Source organism: Pelophylax lessonae (genome assembly GCF_965119305.1).
Source record: "Pelophylax lessonae genome assembly, chromosome: 12".
Classification (NCBI taxonomy): Eukaryota; Metazoa; Chordata; class Amphibia; order Anura; family Ranidae; genus Pelophylax; species Pelophylax lessonae.
In genome coordinates, this window is record NC_138779.1 from 172,064,604 (window position 1) to 172,084,755 (window position 20,152).

General features: G+C 38.9%; 1 protein-coding gene across 2 annotated transcripts in view; it reads left to right on the plus strand.

Annotated features, from left to right (window-relative positions):
• The first annotated feature begins 2,691 nt into the window (after nucleotides 1-2,691).
• The window catches only part of LOC309568691 (dual specificity protein phosphatase 8-like), a 28,272-nt gene continuing 10,811 nt past the window's right edge, over nucleotides 2,692-20,152 (plus strand). Inside the window, exons 1-2 of one of the 2 annotated variants that reach the window (XM_082274431.1) lie at nucleotides 2,692-2,875; nucleotides 19,280-19,502. In XM_082274431.1, coding sequence (XP_082130557.1) covers nucleotides 19,290-19,502 — 213 coding nt within the window. In that variant the 5' untranslated portion in view covers nucleotides 2,692-2,875; nucleotides 19,280-19,289. Of the gene's footprint in view, nucleotides 2,876-3,510; nucleotides 3,532-19,279; nucleotides 19,503-20,152 lie in introns of those variants that run through there. The other variant, XM_082274432.1, reaches the window with a different exon arrangement.

The following is a 20,152-nucleotide window of genomic DNA, read 5'->3' on the forward strand; positions in this document are numbered from 1 at the left end:
CTCTGTACGGTGCAAATTCAGCCATACAGTTTGTATGGCTGAATTCACACCGCAATCGCACTAAAAGATGCACAGGACCCTTTTTTCGGTCCGCAGCAGAATCGGATCGCATGGTGGTTCACACTAGTGCGATCTGATTCTGTGCGAACTTACAGATCCCACTGCGATATGCGATCTTATCTGGGGGTGTCGTTAACACTTAATTGACAGCCCCAGCGTATCGCATATGGCAGTGTGAACTGCCAGGGGTGCAGATGCGATGCGGGAACACGCTGCATATTCGGCCGACAATCGGTACGTGTGTACGGGGCTTTAGACTTACCAAAACCATATAATATGAGGTCAAACCTAAACACTTTTAATTTGTATGCAATCAGGCCGACCCTTGTACTACATAGTTGAAGGTAAATCTAATGGAAATCTACCAACAAAAGTTGTATAAGCCCCGTACACACGATCAGATTATCGAACGATCTGTCGATGTGGATGTGACGAAACGCAAAAGTTTGGAACGCACAGCGTACGTGACATGTGACGCAGGTGGAGCGCAAGCCGGAAATCCTCACGCTCGCTACCCTGTATTCAGTTTGCGCTGATACACACGCTCACTAGCGGCCGTTAGCGGCCCCCTTTTTTAATTGGCAAACTATTTTATTTTGGCTAATACCGTTTATTACTTTGTATTACTGCCAGTACGGTTTTTACCCAGAATTGTGGAATAAAATTTATACCTAAAAATACTACACTATCCGGAGCTTTCTTGTCTTCCTTTCTACTTGGCCTGAGGTGAGAGGAGAGAGAGGGGGAGCCCGCCATCCTATCCACCCAAAGCAAGCCACGAGGAGACTCCATCATAGCCTGGAAGGCTACCTAAGCTTGGCTGGTCTTGATGCCATAAGGCATACATGACCCACGTTTTTTGGTAAGTGACCCATTCTTCCCATTTATCACGGTGGAAATAGAAGCTGCACTGAGTATCACAGAGCGAATTGAGAAATCACCACGCTGAGCACTTGCACCTACTGTCTGGGAATTAGCATTGTTTGCACAAGAGACTGACTACTTATTTATTTTGGACTTTTAAAAAAATTTTGGGACTTTTTTATGATACTTTCACTACAGTCACCTTATGAATTTTTTTATATGAATTATTTTGTGTATATCACTATATGATATTTTCACTACAGCCACCTTAATGAATTTTATGTATGAATTATTTATGTATATCACTTTATATCTTATTATCAATATTTTATTGTAATACTTCTATTTAAATCAATTTTAGCAAGCGCTATAGGTAGCCTATTATAGACTACTTACCTGCATTATTTCATACATAACACCATTTTTTCGAATTGCATTTTTTTTTTACTTTTGCAATCCATTTTGTTTACAATTGTATCCTTTTTTACTATGGGTCCTTTCACACAGGCGTTCCGTATGTCCGTTTTTCCTCCCATCCGTTTGCGGATGAAAAACTGACATAATGTATGACCATCTGCTGATATCCGTTTTGCGTCCATTCCGTTCAGTTCCATTTTTTGAGATGGAAGAGAACCCTATTTTTCTTCCGTTTAAAAAAAACGTAATGGACGCAAAAACAGATGTCAGCGGTGTCATCCGCTAACGTTCGCAATCCCATAGACATACATTATGTCCGTTTTTCATCTGGATGGATGAAAAACGGACATACAGAAAAGACCCTACAAAAGTGTCATCCGTGTCCGTTTAAAAAAAAAAGTGCCTGAGCGGGAAAAAAAACTGACGGTGCCGTGTAAAAGGACCCTATTGCAATCTATTTTGTTTACAATTGTATCTTTTTTTAATTATTGCAATCTATTTTGTTTACAATTGTATCTTTTTTTAATTATTGCAATCTATTTTGTTTACAATTGTATATTTTTTTAATTATTACAATCTATTTTGTTTACAATTGTATCTTTTTTTACTATTGCAATCTATTTTGTTTACAATTGTATTCTTTTTTTTACTATTACAATCTATTTTGTTTATAATTGTATCTTTTTTTTACTATTACAATCTATTTTGTTTATAATTGTATCTTTTTTTTACTATTACAATCTATTTTGTTTATAATTGTATCTTTTTTTACTATTGAAATCTATTTTGTTTACAATTGTATTCTTTTTTTTTACTATTACAATCTATTTTGTTTATAATTGTATCTTTTTTTACTATTGCAATCTATTTTCTTTACAATTGTATTCTATTTTTTTACTATTACAATCTATTTTGTTTAAAATTGTATCCTTTTTTACTATTACAATTTATTTTCTTTACAATTGTATCCATTTTTTTACTAATACAATCTATTTTGTTTACAATTGTATTTTTTTTTTCAGTTGCAATCTATTTTGTAACATTCAACCAAAATGTTACATATTAAATCTCTCAACAAGAATGGTCACTATAGGATTATATACTTGTCAATATTTTTACTTTCCATCCTCGTCAAGACCATGGGCTTTGTGTGCTGATTCGGGGAAAGGGTTAATGCTGTGTGTCAGTGGAAAATCCACCGAGGGGATTGTTTTAATCAGGCTAAGAGGTGACATCACAGCTCTGGATGGCTTGAATTCTCATTGGCTGGAGATGACATCAACCTGAGTTATTTTTAACACTCCCACAACCCCCCCTTCTCCTCCCTCCCTGCACATTACCTCATCCTCTCTCTCTGCTGGCTCCAGTCACCATAACAATATAGTACAGAGCACCTGGGATACTCTGCTGCTGCTTTCCCTGCGACTGTCAGTCTATCCGTCCGTGCCTGCCTGGGCTTGTGCAGGTGCTGCTGCTATTATATCTCCTTGGCATTGCTGCATTGGGGCTCAGCAGCTTCCAAAGACCCTGCAAGGTAAGAGATGAGTGCTGATCTGATTGCTGGTGTATGCTGATGCAGTAGATTGCCCCTAGGCTTCTGTGCAATAGGGCAATCTGGGGTTCTAGCTGGGTGATCCATTCTGCTTTTCTCAGACAAGCTGGCCATATTTCCATGGGAAAGCCAGAGTTAATCCCTCCCAGCAGCTGTTCCTATCCAGTCTTGGATTGCCTTTCTCACTGACAGGGGGTATGCATTCTGCAGGCAGCGTGTGCCCTGCTATTCATTGCAGTGTTCAGTGTTGTGACAGCAACCCCATTATTAGCTATTGAATATGTCTCTTTATTATTTCCTTTTTTTTTTTTTTTGTAATATTTTCTACATGCTTATTTTTTATTTTATTTTTTTTAATCTCCTCTTTCCTGTGCATGACTGATTATGTTGGAATTCCATTTCTTTTGCTATTACTAGAAATGCTATAAACCTGCCTTAATGGGATTGTGTTCACGATTGCGTAGTCTGTGTTGGCTGATCTGCTGTAAGAAGGCCAGAAACGCATTGCGGAGGGCTGGGGATGGCTAAAATCATAAATAGCGCATGCATCATCGCAAATGATGAGGGGGGGGGGGGGATTTATAAATGAAGGGGATCCTGAAATAGATGGAATGTTCTTATTGGTCATAGGATCATGGGTAGGTTTTTCATGCAATTTAGTAAATTGAAGATTGTGGAGGTTGGAAGCTGTAGTAGATTGGGGTGTTTTATTGTTGTTTTAGGTCATGTGATAATTGTATTAAAAGCAGTGTGTTTTTATATAAAGCAGTCATGGCTGAGTATGTTCAACGTAGGTGCATGTCTTTGTCAGCATTGATGTTGCTTTATTTTCATTTCAATACTCCTTTTGGATTAATTAAAAAAGAAAAAGATTGAAGTGGTCATCTAATGACGCAGACACAAGGGGTAATAAATAATAGAAAAGCTTTATATATCTTACCTAGTAGGTAAAAAGGAAGTTAAGCTTCTCAAGCATCAAACAGAAGAAATAAAGAAACAATTATGGTATTTGGGGTGATAAAAGAAAATCATGATGATATTGTAGAGCGTAGAGTGCATAGTAAGGGGTAATCATTTAATCCTGACATTCTCAGCTAGGTCTCTGTAGAACCCTAGGCTTCCCTCAAAGGTTGATGGGGTTCCTTTAGTTATGGCTAATTGACATCTCAATTGATGGTGCCCTCATAATTCTGGGGCCAATGTCATTTGGCAAAGCCAACAGCATCACACGGTAAATCTTTTAAGTGGCCTTGCACTGTAAAGCTGGATATACTCTATACCACTTTCTTTAGATTTACCAAAACCATATAATAGGAGGTCAAACCTAAACACTTTTTTAATTTGTATGCAATCAGGCAGGCCCTTGCACTACATAGTTGAAGGTAAATCTAAAGTAAATCTAACAACAAAAGTTGTATAGTGTGTATCCAGGGTTGGAATCTTCTTTTTGACCACCAACATAAGGCATACTTTTCTCATTGATCCTGATGAACTGACTTTAGTGAGGCTTCTCTGCTACCTGAAAATTATTTCACGGGGTTAAAAGGTTAAGAAAGACTGGTTTATTCTGTTCAGAGCCCTGTCTTATTGTGGCCATATGATAATGGCAGGCCAGTATTTGGGATGCTAGACTAGAAACCATTTTGGTGCTGGTTTAACAAAGTCCAAAAAAACAGAGGAAAAAAAAAACTGTATAGCCTCGTAGCCAATCCTAGGCTTTTACATTTCATTTTCTATGGGAGTTCTTGCATTTTAGTGGCTGTCACTGGGCAATGCTGATGACTCTAACTTCAGACATGTTGGGTTCATTCGTTTGACAACCAGAGACCTCATAAGGATGTGCGATTGCAATGTGATGAAATGGGGCCTTTGAGGAGCCTTCTCACCACACCTCTTAAAAATGCTTAATGCAGCAGTTTGTAAGCAGACGGTCAATTGTACTGTTACACTTGTGCAGCAGTAGGAGTAATTCCACTGACTGCAATCCAGATATGGTTTCTCATAAAAACCTATGGAAAGGTGATTGGGGACTAAAAACTTTTTATTTTTTTTGGGCCCTATGAGGTTAAACTTGGAGACAGATATTCTTGGAAAGATTTTCATCACCGGAGCCTAAAGATGAACAATTTTTGTTGCCTGAAAGCCCCTTTCTGCTAGGATCACTTCCTCTTTTATACAGAACATTTCCTTGTGGATTATATGGGGGTTGGCCAGTACAGGTAATTGTGCCATTTGCCGGTAAGCACAGGCCTACTTTGGCTAATGGTAAACCTGTGCTTGCAATACATCACCCCATGGCTTTGTGTAAGGAGTATTCTCTTTATGCACAGTGAAATTCCTGCCAATGAGTCTTTTTTAGAAGTTTAGGGAAAGAAAACTTTATGAGCCAATATTGGCTAATGACAGATGTGCTGGAAGGCAGAGGTGACAATGAGCTGAAAATAGTGCATCACACAGTTTTTTTGTTGTGAAAACTTTATTAAAATGTCACAAAGTTGACTGCAGCATGGTGGGATGAGGTGGATTGCTTTGCACCACCCATGCGATGAAAATAAGTACTGCAAACTAGGGATCGACAGATTATCGGCAATGCCGATATATCGGAGGCCGATATGCACTTTCCCCGATATATCGGAATCGGCCCCTGAGGTTACCGATATTTCAGGAGAGTGCTATACCAGAGTGATGCCTGCAGCTAGAGGCATCACCCCGGTACTGGCGTCCATAGCTGACGGTCGGCTGTCTTGTAATGACAACCGATGCGGCTGAAAAGCCACATTCGGCTCTGATCGGGTCTCCATGTAAAAACCCGGAAGTGATGTCATGACATCACTTCCAGGTACTCGGCGCCAAATTCAAAAAAATGACAGCATTCAAAACAGCCAAACAACAAAACCCCCCAGATTCCTCCACAACAGTACCTGTCAAGAAAAAATTTTTTTTTTTAAATGTACAGAAATATCGGCCGATACCAATATTCAATGGCCAAAATATCGGTATTGGCTTTAAAAAAAATTATTTTGGTCGATCACTAGTGCAAACCATACTTTTTTTAGCATAGCGGTGTGAACTGTCATGATAGGGAACTAAGCTTTTTGCCTTTTCTAGATGATGGAACAAGGTTGCCCACTGCAGCCCAACAGTGTGAACAGACGCTAAAGATGGCTCAAAATTGTTGGCAATGGTCTAGTGAACTTAACACCATACAGTTTAACCATAAAAAAACAATGATCATAGAGTGAAAAATCTATTATAATAGGGTATTTTCTAACTCTATATGACTCCAAAATTGTGTTTCTGTTGGTTTTTTGTTTTGTTTTACGTTTTTACATATTTAAAAATTACAGAGCATTTAAAAAAAAAAAAAAAGTTAAAATAAAACAAACCCAAAAATAGAACTTGGGTATGCTCGGTCAACCGGACTTGTCCTGCTAAATATTGCAAATCATTTAAAGTGTAAAATAACTAGTTAAAAGCATGCTAAACCTAAAAACAATCTGACTTCTAGTTTGATTTAAAGAGTAGATAAGGAGAAACTAGCAAAGCAAAATGTTTTTGTTCAAGAAGATCCTGAAATTCTTTTTTTCCTTTTATATAAAACCACATTGTAGAATCTGGATTCTAGAGGTAGACCTTAACGTCTAAGTAGCTGATTCATATTGAACTACTGTAGCAAAGCTTATTTACAGCTATAACTCACCACTTTGGTATCCCATTACATCACAAGTAGCATGCCCAGCTTTCTGCATGACCTCACCCACATCCAGAGCTCAAGTGTGACCTAATAGGCACTCCAAAGAAGGCTGTTGCTGGGCAGTAACTTATGTATAGTACTTCTAATCACACAGTAGAAAATAGCTGGTCATTATGAGCGAATAACTTTAACGACTGAATAAGTTGACAAGGCAGCCATACAGGTTGAGATCAGCTGCATTGAATGATGTGCTTGGCAGTGCCACTTTCAGAGCCATGTGCTTTATTTGTCTGGTCTATTGTAAGAAATCCTGTATACCTTCAGACCACAATAGATTCAGTTCCGTAAGCTCACACACCAGGATGATATTAGAATTTTATAGTATAGAAAGATCGTTCTCCTGAAATCTTTGTGAATTGGCCTAATAGTGACTGCATCTGCATACACTTGTGTCTATGTCCATTACCGTTTGCTTTCAATTCCACAGAAGTACTAATTGGAATAATAATATAAATAGTGTTTTTTTTCTCTCTCTGTGTTGTGCATTTATATGAATCACATGTGGACATGTGCGTGCTCCAGCATTAAATAACATGCATGTACTGTATGCTGGCTACTTGTAGTGTGACCTCAGGAGAGCGCAGGAAAGGGTGACAACACCTCCAGTTAAACAAGTATGCCTGGTGTTCCTAGTAAAGGAAGTGAAAATACATGCACATTTTTAGCCATTTGGATCACTGGAAATTATTTTAATTGAAAGAAGAAAATACTGTATATAAAACAAACTTTTTGACGTTCCATGAACATATACAATATATATCTGCTTTATGTGCAGGTTTAAATACACTTTGTAGCCTAAGTTTGGTTATATCTTGTTTTTTTTTTTTTGTTTTTTTTTGTTTTGTTTTTTTAACACTTAAGGGACAGTCCTTACATTGAACCAGAAGTGTGCCTAGTGCTGGTGGCTGCATTTAGTTTTCATTCTCTATCTTCTGCCAACACCCTTGCAGCGTTAATCTTCTAGTGGGGTTAATATGAACCAGACCTGTCATAGGCACTCCTTTTTAATAAAAAAAAAAAGCCATGTTTGCCCGCCCTTTCCACCCCCCTTCTCCATTCATAGAAGCTGTACTATAGCTTCCAGGCAATGAAAAGTGCTTTATGAATGGAGGAGGTGGACCTTTCATTAATATGCTCGTCCTCCATAGAGCTCTTTTTATAGAAAATTTTAACTGGTTTTGTAATTTATTTTTATTTTTTTTCCAAAAACAGAAAGTTTTTTTTTTTTTTTTTTTTTTTTTTTATCCGTTTTTGCATTGGTAGTGGCTGTAAAAAAAAAAAAAAAAAGGGATACATTTTGACGTGACTGAACTGATGAACTGAACGGTCCGAATGTGTGAAAGGGGCCTAAAGCAGAGCTAAAGTATCTGTTATTAAAGTATTTTAACAGTATTTATCTTGTATTATACTTTTTTTAGTTCCAATTTAAAAATAGTGCATGCATTCTTGCAAATCTGTTTTAATTTTTGTTTTATCCATATTTAATGTTAGTCATGCCATCTTAAGGGCTGTACACACTTGACGGAAATCTGACTAAATATCCTCCGATTTTTCTCTGTCTTCTCAGCGTTCATTACCGTTTTTTAGTCGTTTTTTTTTTTTTTTTTTTGGCACATTTGTTCCTAGACTTCCGGGTTGTCAGCAACTTCAGATCATGCGCGGCCTTTCGTATCCGATTTTTCACGGACGTACTGCATACACATTAAACGAAAATCGGTCGTCTGGGGACACACTAGGCGAAAATCGGACGATTTCACATCGGGTGGGAATTTTCGGCAGATTTTCTACTAGTGTGTGCCCCATTTTAGTCTGTTCCATTACCTCTATTGGGAGGTGATGAAGACCATTGTCTTAGTTTCTACAGAGAACTTTCTGTAAAGGAATAATTATTTTAATTTTTTCCAGGAACTAGGCATGTGATGGGGTGGTTATATCCCAGACCTTATCTTCCCACCATCCTTCTCTTTTATCAGTCACTTGTTTTTTAAATGTAAAACCAATGAGAAGGCGGGACTGGGAGGAATTGCACTGTTCTGTGAAGTTAGGTGCTCTAATTCTTATGCAAATGTAGGTGCATAATGACACCAGCAGAGATCAAACCAAAAAGTCACAGAGAATCCTAGGTTCTATGCACCAGCACCTGGGAAGCACCTAAAAAACCTATTGAGAAAGATTTAATTCACATAGGGGTCTTTGTGTGTATGTATGTGTATGTGTGTGTGTGTGTATGTGTGTGTGTGTGTGTGTGTGTATATATATATATATATATATATATATATATATATATATATATATATATATATATATATATATATATATATATATATATATATATATATATATATATATATATATATATATATATATATATTATAAAGAAAAATGTGCTGATGGTGACTTAAGCACCAATGATTACCATATTTTTTGGTTATCCCTTATGATCATCGGCTTCATCTGTTAGCTACCATGTGCTTTTATTTTTTGGGCATTTTTTACTGTTAAAGTTTTACTATTCAACAAATTTTTCTTGTATTTACCCTAATTTTGTTAGATTTTTTTTCATAGCATAACTATTATAAAAATTGCATGGGCAAGGTGTATAAAAAAAAAAAAATACAAAAAACATTGACATAATGAAATATTATTTTGGAGTCAAAATAAATGGGACAGATAGCAGATTGAAACTAGCAATCAATATTTATAACACTTGATATTTTAAAATCACTGGTCAAAGATGGGAAAACGTGTATTTTTTCCTAAAGCTACATTTGTCTCAAAAATGCTTACCCTCTCCAATTGTAAGTAATAATAAAGTTATTGCTGAATAAATAGAACTGTAGCTAAAGAGGGAAAATGGCTCTGAAGCTGAACTGGTTATCGTTTTAAACGTTTAAGGTTAAAAACTTTTTTTTTTTTTCGATACATGTGGACCCTATCTCTAAACTATTTCCAGCTTGGGATATATATATATATATATATATATATATATATATATATATATATATATATATATATATATATATATATATATATATATATATATATATATATATATAGCAATGAATAAATTGAAAGCAGCCTTGGGTATTAGCAATCATATCTCAAACATCGAGTCCCTGTTAAAGTGCATGCAAACCCTAATAATGACCTTCTTTTATTTGCTAATTTTTGTCTGGTAAATATACCCTAGAAAGTGCTTTTTTCTGTTTAATAAAGTGCAAAAAATGTTATGAGCAAATAACTTCCTGTGTTCTCTGTCTGCGCTTTGCTCTTATCAGAATAATTGTTCCTGCCTTCAATCCAATCTCCCCCATGTGATAGGAGATAGGGGAGATGTATATTTCTGTCCTGGGGCGACAACTCTGCTTTTCTTTAAATACAGTGGGAGTGAGTGAGCGTTGTCACCCTGGGACAGGTAATGTGTTCCTGGCAAGATAATCTGTTGGAAATAAAGAAAAAGTAATAGAGCTACCACCTAAAAACTTGGTAAGATACTATACAATACATTTTTGTTCTTGGCTTTTGACAGTGTATACTCTATACTCTGTACTTACTCTTTCTGCAGTTTGCTATGCAGAGAGTATTTCCCCTATAAAATATTATATTTTAATTTCAGACACCATCCACTATGCAGGAAGCGGAAACCCTGCTTTTCTTTATTTGAGTACAAACTATTGTGCAACACACAAATTTGCAACATATATTAAAAATTGGCTATACTTTTTTGGTTTAAATTAGAGATCGACCGATTATCTGCAACACTGATATATCGGGGGCAGATATGCACTTTCCCCGATATATTGAAATCGGACTTTTGATTTTCTGATATTGCCGATATTTTGGGAAAGTGCTTGTACCGGGGTGATGCCTGCAGCTAGAGGCATCACCCCGGTACCGGTGTCCATAGCCGACGGTCGGCTGACTTGTAATGACAACCGATGTGGCTGAGAAGCCGCTCGGCTGTCATTACAAGGTGCGGGAGGGGACGTTCCTCCTTCCGCGGCTCGCCCCGGGTCTCCCGTCCCACCACCGCTGCCCAAGAGAAGACCCGGGTCTCTGGAAGTGATGTCATGACATCACTTCCAGATACTCTGCGCCAAATTAAAAAAACTGACCGCATTCAAAACAGCCAAACTTGGCGTTTTGAATGCTTTTCGGTGCTGAGGAGGGGTTTGGGGTCTTTTAGACCCCCAGATCCCTCCACAAAGAGTACCTGTAGAAAAAAAGAATAAAAAAGAAAAAATCTTTTTACATGTGTAAAAATATCGGCCGATACCGATATCCGTTGACCAAAGTATAAAAAACTATATCGGTCGATCACTAGTTTAAATCACCATTTTTATTATGATAAAAGAGAACCCTAGGAATTCAGTAATTCAAATTTTGTGCCAACTGGAGATTAAAATTGAACATCTGGCTTAATTCTAAATAAAAAGCTTTAATTTGTATACATGTAAAGTGTTGCTATTGGAGATTTTATCTGACTTCCTGTCTGGTTAAGCGTTGTTAGCAGAACAAGCAGTGAGTAAATCTCTCTAAGGCAAGCCATAGATTCGATTTTTCTTTCCCTTCACCATGCTAGATTTCCCAATCAACACAATCAGTATTGATAGGGGAATCCCACCTGCAGTGCTGTCGGCGGCTATGGTCGCTGGCAGTAAAATCATGTAAAGAAAATCAACCAACCAAAAAAAACTGCCTATGGAGATACGGGGTGCCTGTCGATAAAAACAAACTGAGCATTCTGACTAAAGTTGAATAATGCCTATACTATAGATGTAGGCCATTTACAGTATTTCACAAGTGAGTACACCCCTCACATTTTTGTAAAACTTTTTATTCTATCTTTTCATGTGACATCACTGAAGAAATGACACTTTGCTGCAATGTAAAGTAGTGACTGTACAGCTTGCATAACAGTGTAAATTTGCTGTCCCCTCAAAAATACCTCAACACACAGCTATGATGTCTAAATTGCTGGCAACAAAAGTGAGTAAACCCCTAAATGAAAATGTCAAAATTGGGCCCAAAGTGTCAATATTTTGTGTGGTCACCATTATTTTCCAGTGCTGCCTTAACCCTCTTGGGCATGGAGTTCTCCAGACCTTCACAGGTTGCCACTGGAGTCCTCTTCCACTCCTCCATGACAACATCACGGAGCTGGTGGATGTTAGAGACCTTGCGCTCCTTCACCTTCTGTTTTGAGGATGCCCCACAGATGCTTAATAGGGCTTGGGTCTGGAGACTTGCTTTTCCAGTCCATCGCCTTACCTTCCGCTTCTTGAGCAAGGCAGTGGACATCTTGGAGGTGTGTTTGGGGGCGTTATGTTGGAATACTGCCCTGCAGCCCAGTCTCCGAAAGGAGGGGATCATGCTCTGCTTCAGTATGTCACTGTACATGCTGGCATTCATGGTTCCCTTAATCAACTGTAGCTCCCCAGTGCCAGCAGCACATGTGTAGCCCCAGACAATGACACTCCGACCACAATGCTTGACTGTTGGACAGACACACTTGTTGCACTCAACTTCTTTGGTTGACTATGGACCACGGACTGTTCTGAGTGGAACCTGTCCTGTTAAACTGCTGTATGGTCTTGGCCACTGTGCTGAAGCTCAGTTTCAGGGTCTTGGCAATCTTTTTATAGCATAGGCCATCTTATGTAGCGCAACAATAATTTTTTTTTTTTTGATCCTCAGAGTTCTTTGACATGAGGTGTCATGTTGAACTTCCAGTGACCGATATGAGCGATTGACAGCGATTAATACTACATTTTTACACACCTGCTCCCCATTCACACCTGAAACCTTGTAACACTAATGAGTTGCATGACACCAGGGAGGGAGAATGACAACTTGGTCCCAATCTGGACATTTTCACTTAGGAGTGTATTCACTTTTGTTGCCAGCAGTTTAGACATTAATGGCTGTGTAATGGGTTATTTTGATGGGACAGCAAATTTACACGGTTATACAAGCTGTACACTCACTACTTTACATTGTAGCAAAGTGTCATTTCTTCAGTGTTGTCACATGAAAAGGTATAATAAAATATTTACAAAAATGTAAGGGATGTACACACTTTTGTGAGATACTATATGTACCTCCTGAAACACTCCCACATATGGCATCGTCCTATTCTGCCTCCTGCTAGGATTTTGCCAAGACACTTCCAGCTGTTACTTCTCAACCCCATCATCACAGAAGTGTGCTCTCAAACCCCTCCCACATGTGTAGTCCACAATTTCCTCCATCGTAGCATCGCTGAGCTCACAGCTACTGTCACAGGGGAGAGCAATATAGGAGGGAGCTTGAATCATCTGGGAGTGTCTTAGTAGCAATGCACTAGCAACAAGGCAGAATGGGATGCTTTTTCTGGGAGTTTTTTGCCTAGGGTGCGTGATGACCGACCCCCCCCCCCCCCCCTAAATGACCTACACCTATTTTTAAGGACATTATTTACTTTTGGTCAAAGCTACACAGTTTCTATATATATAATATATATATATATATATATATACCCCCCTTACCTGCATGGACTTTTTTTTTTTTTTAAAGGTTGACCAAACTCTTAAATGTTTGTCCTTCGGGTGAGTGCTTCTCTACCATTCAGGAGAGCCTTGTCATTTTACCAGTGAATGCAGGGCTGCTTCTGCTTGGCCATGGTGAGACATATGGATGACCTCACGATTTCCACCTCAGCCAAGTAAAGGAAGCCTTGTATTCAATGATAAAAATACAAGGCTTCTCCTGATCGTCAGAGAAGCACTCAGCTTGCCTATTTAGTTTCAGCAGCAACATGGCTGTGCTCACTATTGGTATCTAATGATGCTACAGTCCATTACAGCACATACAACGGCTGCCTTGTTCCTTATTAGTTACGATTGTTTGAGTCAGCTTGGCCCACACAAATTAAAGTGAAAATAATTCTGGAATTCTTCTAACTACATTTTACACTACCCTGTGCACTAGGTGACAACACAATTGTGTAATTTTACAGCAGAGCTAACAGCATTGTCACCCTGTAAGAAAATAATTTCCTGACCGGAGCAATAGGTAATAAAGCTGTTACAGGGAAATTCAGACAACAGAGACCCCTACACAAGTTTCACATTTTCTTTATTAAATGTATTTCTATCTGTCCATGGGTCAAAATACAGCTATGAAAATGAGAGCTGCTTATGCTTCTTGTCCCCCCTGCCACCAGCTCACAATTGCACAAATATATTTATGTCAAATTAGTAGAAAAAAAAGAAATTGAAAAGTGAGCCTGCCCCGTGTAGCAGTCATGTATTTGCATTATCAACACATCAGAGCTTCTTGTGTGATTGGAAAATAGACAGGTGAAAAACTTGGCGTATATAATTATGGCTACACTCCTCTACACCTCCAGGTCCCTTGTTGGGCGCTGACCTATTTTCCTCAGACTTTCTTTGGGTGTCGGTCCTTGGACGTCTTGATTGGCTGTCGGGAAATTATGTGAGCCAGCACACCGGCGCCATGCTGACATTTTTTTTTTTTATTTATTTATATATTTTTTTGGTTGAACCAGATGGACTTTTTCTTTTTTTTTTCAACCTGACTATGTAACTATGTCATGTATGCTGATCTACACATGCGCAGCTCAGTGTACATTCAGTAGAAGACTGGGGAACAGGCAGGTAAGTTCGTTTTATCACAGAAGTTTTTTAAAGTGTAGGCTTAGATTCCACTTTGAAACAGTTTGCTCTGTCTTAAGTAGCTTGGCTGCCTGCTCAAGATCTTTATGCTGAAAGTTTCTGTAGAGTTAACAACAGGAATCTGTTTGGGTTTGGCAAATACCTGTCAGCTTTATTGCTTTAGGTTTGCTCAAAATCCTGAACAGCAAGTCTGTTGCTGCATTATGTACAATTGTACAATGCAGAATTGCTAAGAAAAGAAGTGTAATGGTTTTGGAGTTCATTCACGCTTGTACGCTATGCGCATTAGTCCTGTGGCCATTCACTCTGAATAGCACCTCAACACAACTTGCAAAGTAATGCACTGGCCTGTTCAAATGAATGGCCTGTCCTGACACAGTGCACATTAACTGAAATTAACTGCTCTGCAGCATGTCCTGATGGTGTAAATCGTTTCTTTGGACCTTTCCAAGAAGCTAGGATAATACAGCGATGTGCATCAGCTGTCCTAAAGCCAGAACACATTATTTTCATGCTGTGGATGTTTGTGGGCTTAGCCCTAAAAACATTCTAACAATTTTTTTGTTCTTAATCCTTGCCAATTAGTTTTCAATGAATATACTGTCCTGGGGTCAAGTTGTCAACTTGTAAAACAATCAGTAAGTAGCAAACTAGAGGTTTTATCCTTCGAAAATTGGCAGAATTGGTGAACTAGCTTGAAAATGTATGTTGAAATTGGTAAACAAAGGCAAAACCGCTTGGAGAGAAAAAAGTAACATTTGGCAACAGGGTCTTGTAATTGTGATATTGGTTTTCTCATCTAAGAATAAACAGTCAACATCATCAATTGACTGGAAAAAGCTATACCACATACTTATTCAGCGGTAAAGCTTCACTGCAGTCTGGAACAAATATCCTTGCAGTTAGATCCGACTCACTAAAATATCGGCAATATCGGTAACATCTGGGGCCGATTCCGATATATTGGGGACATTTCATATTGGCCCTCGATATATCGGTGTTGTCGATAATCGGTCGATCCCTAGTTAATATTAGCTCTACACATTCTGTATATGTCTAATATTAAGCAACTTCCTATACTGTGAAGAGCTAATAACTAGGGATCGACCGATTTATCAGCAACACTGATCTATCGAGGGACGATATGAACTTTTACCGATATTGCCATTCTTTCAGAAACTGCTTGTACCGGAGTGATTCCTGCAGCTAGAGGTACCGGCATCCATAGTCTTGGACGCCGGTCTGAGAAGCCGCTCGGCTGTCATTACAAGGAGCGGGAGGGGACGTTCCCCCACGCCGCCTTCCGCAGCTTGCCTGGGTCTCCCGTCCCACTGGTAGACCCGGGCAACTAGCCTGCACAGCCGCCAAAGACCTGATCAAAGCCGCATTCGACTCTGATCGGGTCTCCATGCAAAAACCTAGAAGTGATGTCATGACATAACTTCTGGGTACTGGCGCCAGATTAAAAAAAATGACAGCATTCAAACAGCCAAACTTGGCTTTTTTTTTTTTTTTTTTTTAAATGTACAAAAATATCGTCTGATACCGATACGCGATGACCAAAATATCGGTATTGGCAGTGAAAAAAACGATATCGGCCAATCACTAATATTACCACTGATGCGAGCTGTCCCAATTGCCCTTACATTTTTCAGTGGCACTGCATCATTAGTAAAGCAATCCTCTCTGGCAATGAAAATGGCATCCGACATCCTTTTTTCTATTAAGAAGTCCATAAAAAAAGCTTGATCAAAATGGTGTTCTTTTTGCACTTCATAAGCCAAGATGGATCCCCTTCCTTTTTTTGTGTGTTTTTGACTGTTGCTTTCATCTAGGGGTTGATATTTGTTGTGGTGAACGGTTTGCTGTCTAAAGCCAAGTCCTAAAAGGCTGTTACATTTGGGTAGTTAGAACATTCTGAATAAACGCCCGGCATGTTTTGATTCACAATTCTGCTGTGGAGGCTGAGTGCTAGATAGTTTGAATCCTTTCTTGTTTTAAGCTGAAACAAGACCAGGCGTTAAAAGGTTCAAGTTCGTTCTTTCCAGGTAAATGTTTGCAAGAGGATACTATTTTGCATGTGGGATAGAAACCTGTCAGAGACAAATGGACGTTGTTATACATACCGGGCAATCAGCCAATGACTCAAAGAAAAAGTAAGATGTTCTTCAACCTTAAGTCAGAATAACAGGTCCTCTTCTTATACAGAAAATACTTCAGACATTTGGCAGGGAGGGTAAAGCATTCTATGACTTGTTTGCTTTTCTTTTTTTGGGATCAGTATCAGCAGTTCTGCAGCAGATTCACAGTAGTTCTTGAAAGTTTACAAGTAATCTAATTTTTCAGGTTAAAAAGCAACCTGTAGAAGATAAAAATAGAAGCTGTTCTACAGACCCTGGGAGAACAGCCACATGAGGAAGTAAGATGTTGTATTCACCTGTATTTCAGGCCCTCTTTTCATATACAGGAAAAAAGTCTTGTTGTTCAACATGCTACTTAGTGTACAGACCTGAATTTCATAGTTTCTACCAGTGGCGGCTGGTGCTCAAAATATTTGGGGGGGGGGCGCAAACAGAAAAATGTAATAGGCATTGCTTTGCGGCAAAAAAACGCTGTAAAAAATTGCGTGACTTTGAGGTCGCAAAAGTGTGAAAGGGGCCTTCAGTAAATAAGGTATAGTGTGCCCCCTTTCAATGCAGAGTGACCAGCGTACATGCCCCCTTTCAATGCAGAGTGACCAGCGTACATGCCCCCTTTCAATGCAGAGAGACCAGCGTACATGCCCCCTTTCAATGCAGAGAGACCAGCGTACATGCCCCCTTTCAATGCAGAGAGACCAGCATACATGCCCCCTTTCAATGCAGTGACCAGCGTACATGCCCCCGATGCAGAGATCAGCGTGCGTGCCCCCTTCAATGCAGTGACCAGCATACATTCCCCCAATGCAGAGATCAGCGTGCGTGCCCCCTTCATTCGCTATTGTCACACAATGGGTGGGCTCGGGGCGCACTGCTCTGCGCCTCGTTTCCACCCATTGCATCACCCTATTAGAGCCTCTGGCTCTAATCAGATGATTTAAAAAAAAAAAAACCCCATTAAGCTCCATGCGTCCGGCGCCCCTGCATGCAGATTAGGGGGCCGGACGCATGGATGGGGGGGCGGCGCCCCTGCGCCCTCAATACACCGGCCGCCACTGGTTGCTACAGTGACAATCAAAATGGTGCCAACGCCAATGGTAAATCTCCAATATTGCAAAGAATCAGCAGCATACTGTGATTAACTAAAGATTACTGTTGCCTGGAAGAGACTTTTTTTCTGAGGCCTTAACACCTTTAAGGACCACTTTTGCTAACCATGGCTTGATGGTAACGTCTCATACAGGAAACACATCACAGGCTGCTAGTGGAGAAGGCAAAGCTTTAGACCACTGGAGTTCACCTTTCTTTTTTGGGACCTGGCATGGTGGGACTGGGAGAGGTAGCTCAACTTGAAGGACAAGTTTAACTTGAGTATTTATTTGCCGATTCCAAAATTCCCTGTTGGGATACCCCATGATTGGCAGGCAAAATAAAGTAATGAGAGTGCATTTTTACTAACAATGCAAAATAATCTTTTTAGGATGGTCAAGTGGCAGATATCAATAAATATTTATAACATTTTCAGGCTTGACTGTGACAATATAATCTATTTGGATTGCAGCCCACTGGCCCAGGTCCCAAGGCAGGCAGGGCAAATACATATATAGTGATATGTAAAATAAAAATGGACTGACCAATACAGTACTAATATGAGGATGACCAGTGCCAGATACCTGCTCAGTAATTTACTCACTTTATGTCGTTGAAGAATGGCTAGATTTCCACTTAAACTTGACAACTGGATGCCAATTTAATCTATAGTCTTGATCTTAGTCTGGCGGGAAAAAAGCTTTTCCATGTAGATTAATCACCTAACCTGGTACCCCTGGCATATTCACCTTGCAATTCCTGTTGGAAAAAAACAAGCCAGAGTGAGTGGTTGTCTGTCAAACAATATTAAAAAGGGAACATAATTGATAGATGCCTTGGGGTGTGTGACTGTCTTTTAGTTTGCTGTTCCATTGTGACTATAAATACTACTTTATTGGTTGAACTACAGTAGATGGTCTTGTGTCTTATTTCAACCTGACTATGTAACTTTAATTTTTAAATCCATGATTTGGGTTTTTTTGTGTAACATGTCTACTTTTCATGGTGGTTAAACTCATGTGTTTTTTATTTTTTATTTCATATAGAATACAGAACAGGGAGTTCAGCAATTTCACATTTTATTTGGAATTATTTTTTTTTTCTGCTTGTAAATAGATGATCTAAATTAATGTTTTGATTATGTAAAGGTATATGGATGTAGTAGTATTGTAAAACTGTTTAAATTGAAACCTTTTCTATGGGTATTTTATAAACCTGATTTGACTTTAATTCTTCAAGTGGTATTAAACCCTAAAACAAACACTTACTATATTGCAGATTAACAATTCTTAGATGAGAGTGCCTATTATTCATGTAAAACCTTGATCCCAAAAGGAAAAATACTGTTTGCTGTAACTGCAGTGTGAGCTGGAGTTTGGGTGCTATATGTTGTAACTAAATTTGCTAGTACATCTAACATTCCCTTCTTCCCCTAGTCGGACAATGCTGCTGTTCAAATATGCACTCTATGCTCCTTCATCCAGAGTGGGGGCACTTTAATATAGGAGGTGTTTGGTAGCCAGATCACCAGGGGAAGTAATGGAGTCACCACATCTAAAGCTTGGTAAACAGCAATATATTACATTTTGGGTTTAATATCGCTTTATTTTGAGATTATATTTTAAAACACAGCATGAACTGCAAAGTGTTCCTAAAAATGGTTTTAAGAGTTTGGCAAAAAAAGCTTGCTATATTCCATATTTTTTTTTTTTTTTTAATCTTTGAACAGACTGTTCAAAATGGGGGGAGAGAAGAAGCCACCCCAGGCGATACAGGCCCAGAAACTGGCTGGAATCTTACGAGAGGACAGTGAAGGGGTCCTAGTAATTGACTGCCGATCGCTCTCAGAGTACAACAATCTCCATGTGATGGGTTCTGTTAATCTCTGCGGATCCAAACTGGCCAGGAAACGTCTTCTAAAAGAGCTTCTTGTCCTACCTCATCACCCTAAGGTTAGTAGTATATTTAATAGTGGTTCGTAAAGCCTCAAGGCTTCTTAGGGGACATTTCTTTTGATTCTAAACCAAGGCACTGTACTTCACTGGAAGCCAGGACCATACACCTTTTAAGTATGCTTAAGCTTGCATGCAGTACTTATGAGCTTTAAGTAGAGATGCCTTTGTTCATATTTGATAGTGCCACCAGAGTAGTTTGAAACGCTCTTCGAGTTGGATGCAGTGGTATGCCTAACTGTAGCTTTACAAAATGTTCAAATAAATCAGGCTGTGCTCTTGTTAGCACTACAGTAAACCCCCCTCCATTGCGGGGGTTACGTTCCGGACCCAGCCGCGAAAAGTGAAATTCCGCGAAATAGAAAAACCCTATTAAAATGCATCGTAGGCATGATTTTTTTACTGTCACTGTACGTGTAACAGCATTTTAAGGTCTTTAAACACACTTTTAAAACAATAGAAACTAATTTAAACACATAAAAGATACTTAGAGACAGAGCAAGAGCTATGAAAAACACAAAAATCTTTCATTTTTAATGATTTATATAGTAAAATAACATTACAAAAAAAAAACGCGAATTACCGGGACCGCAAAAACTGAACCGCGATGTAGCAGGGGATTACTGTATTGGTTATTTTTTTGTTTTGCT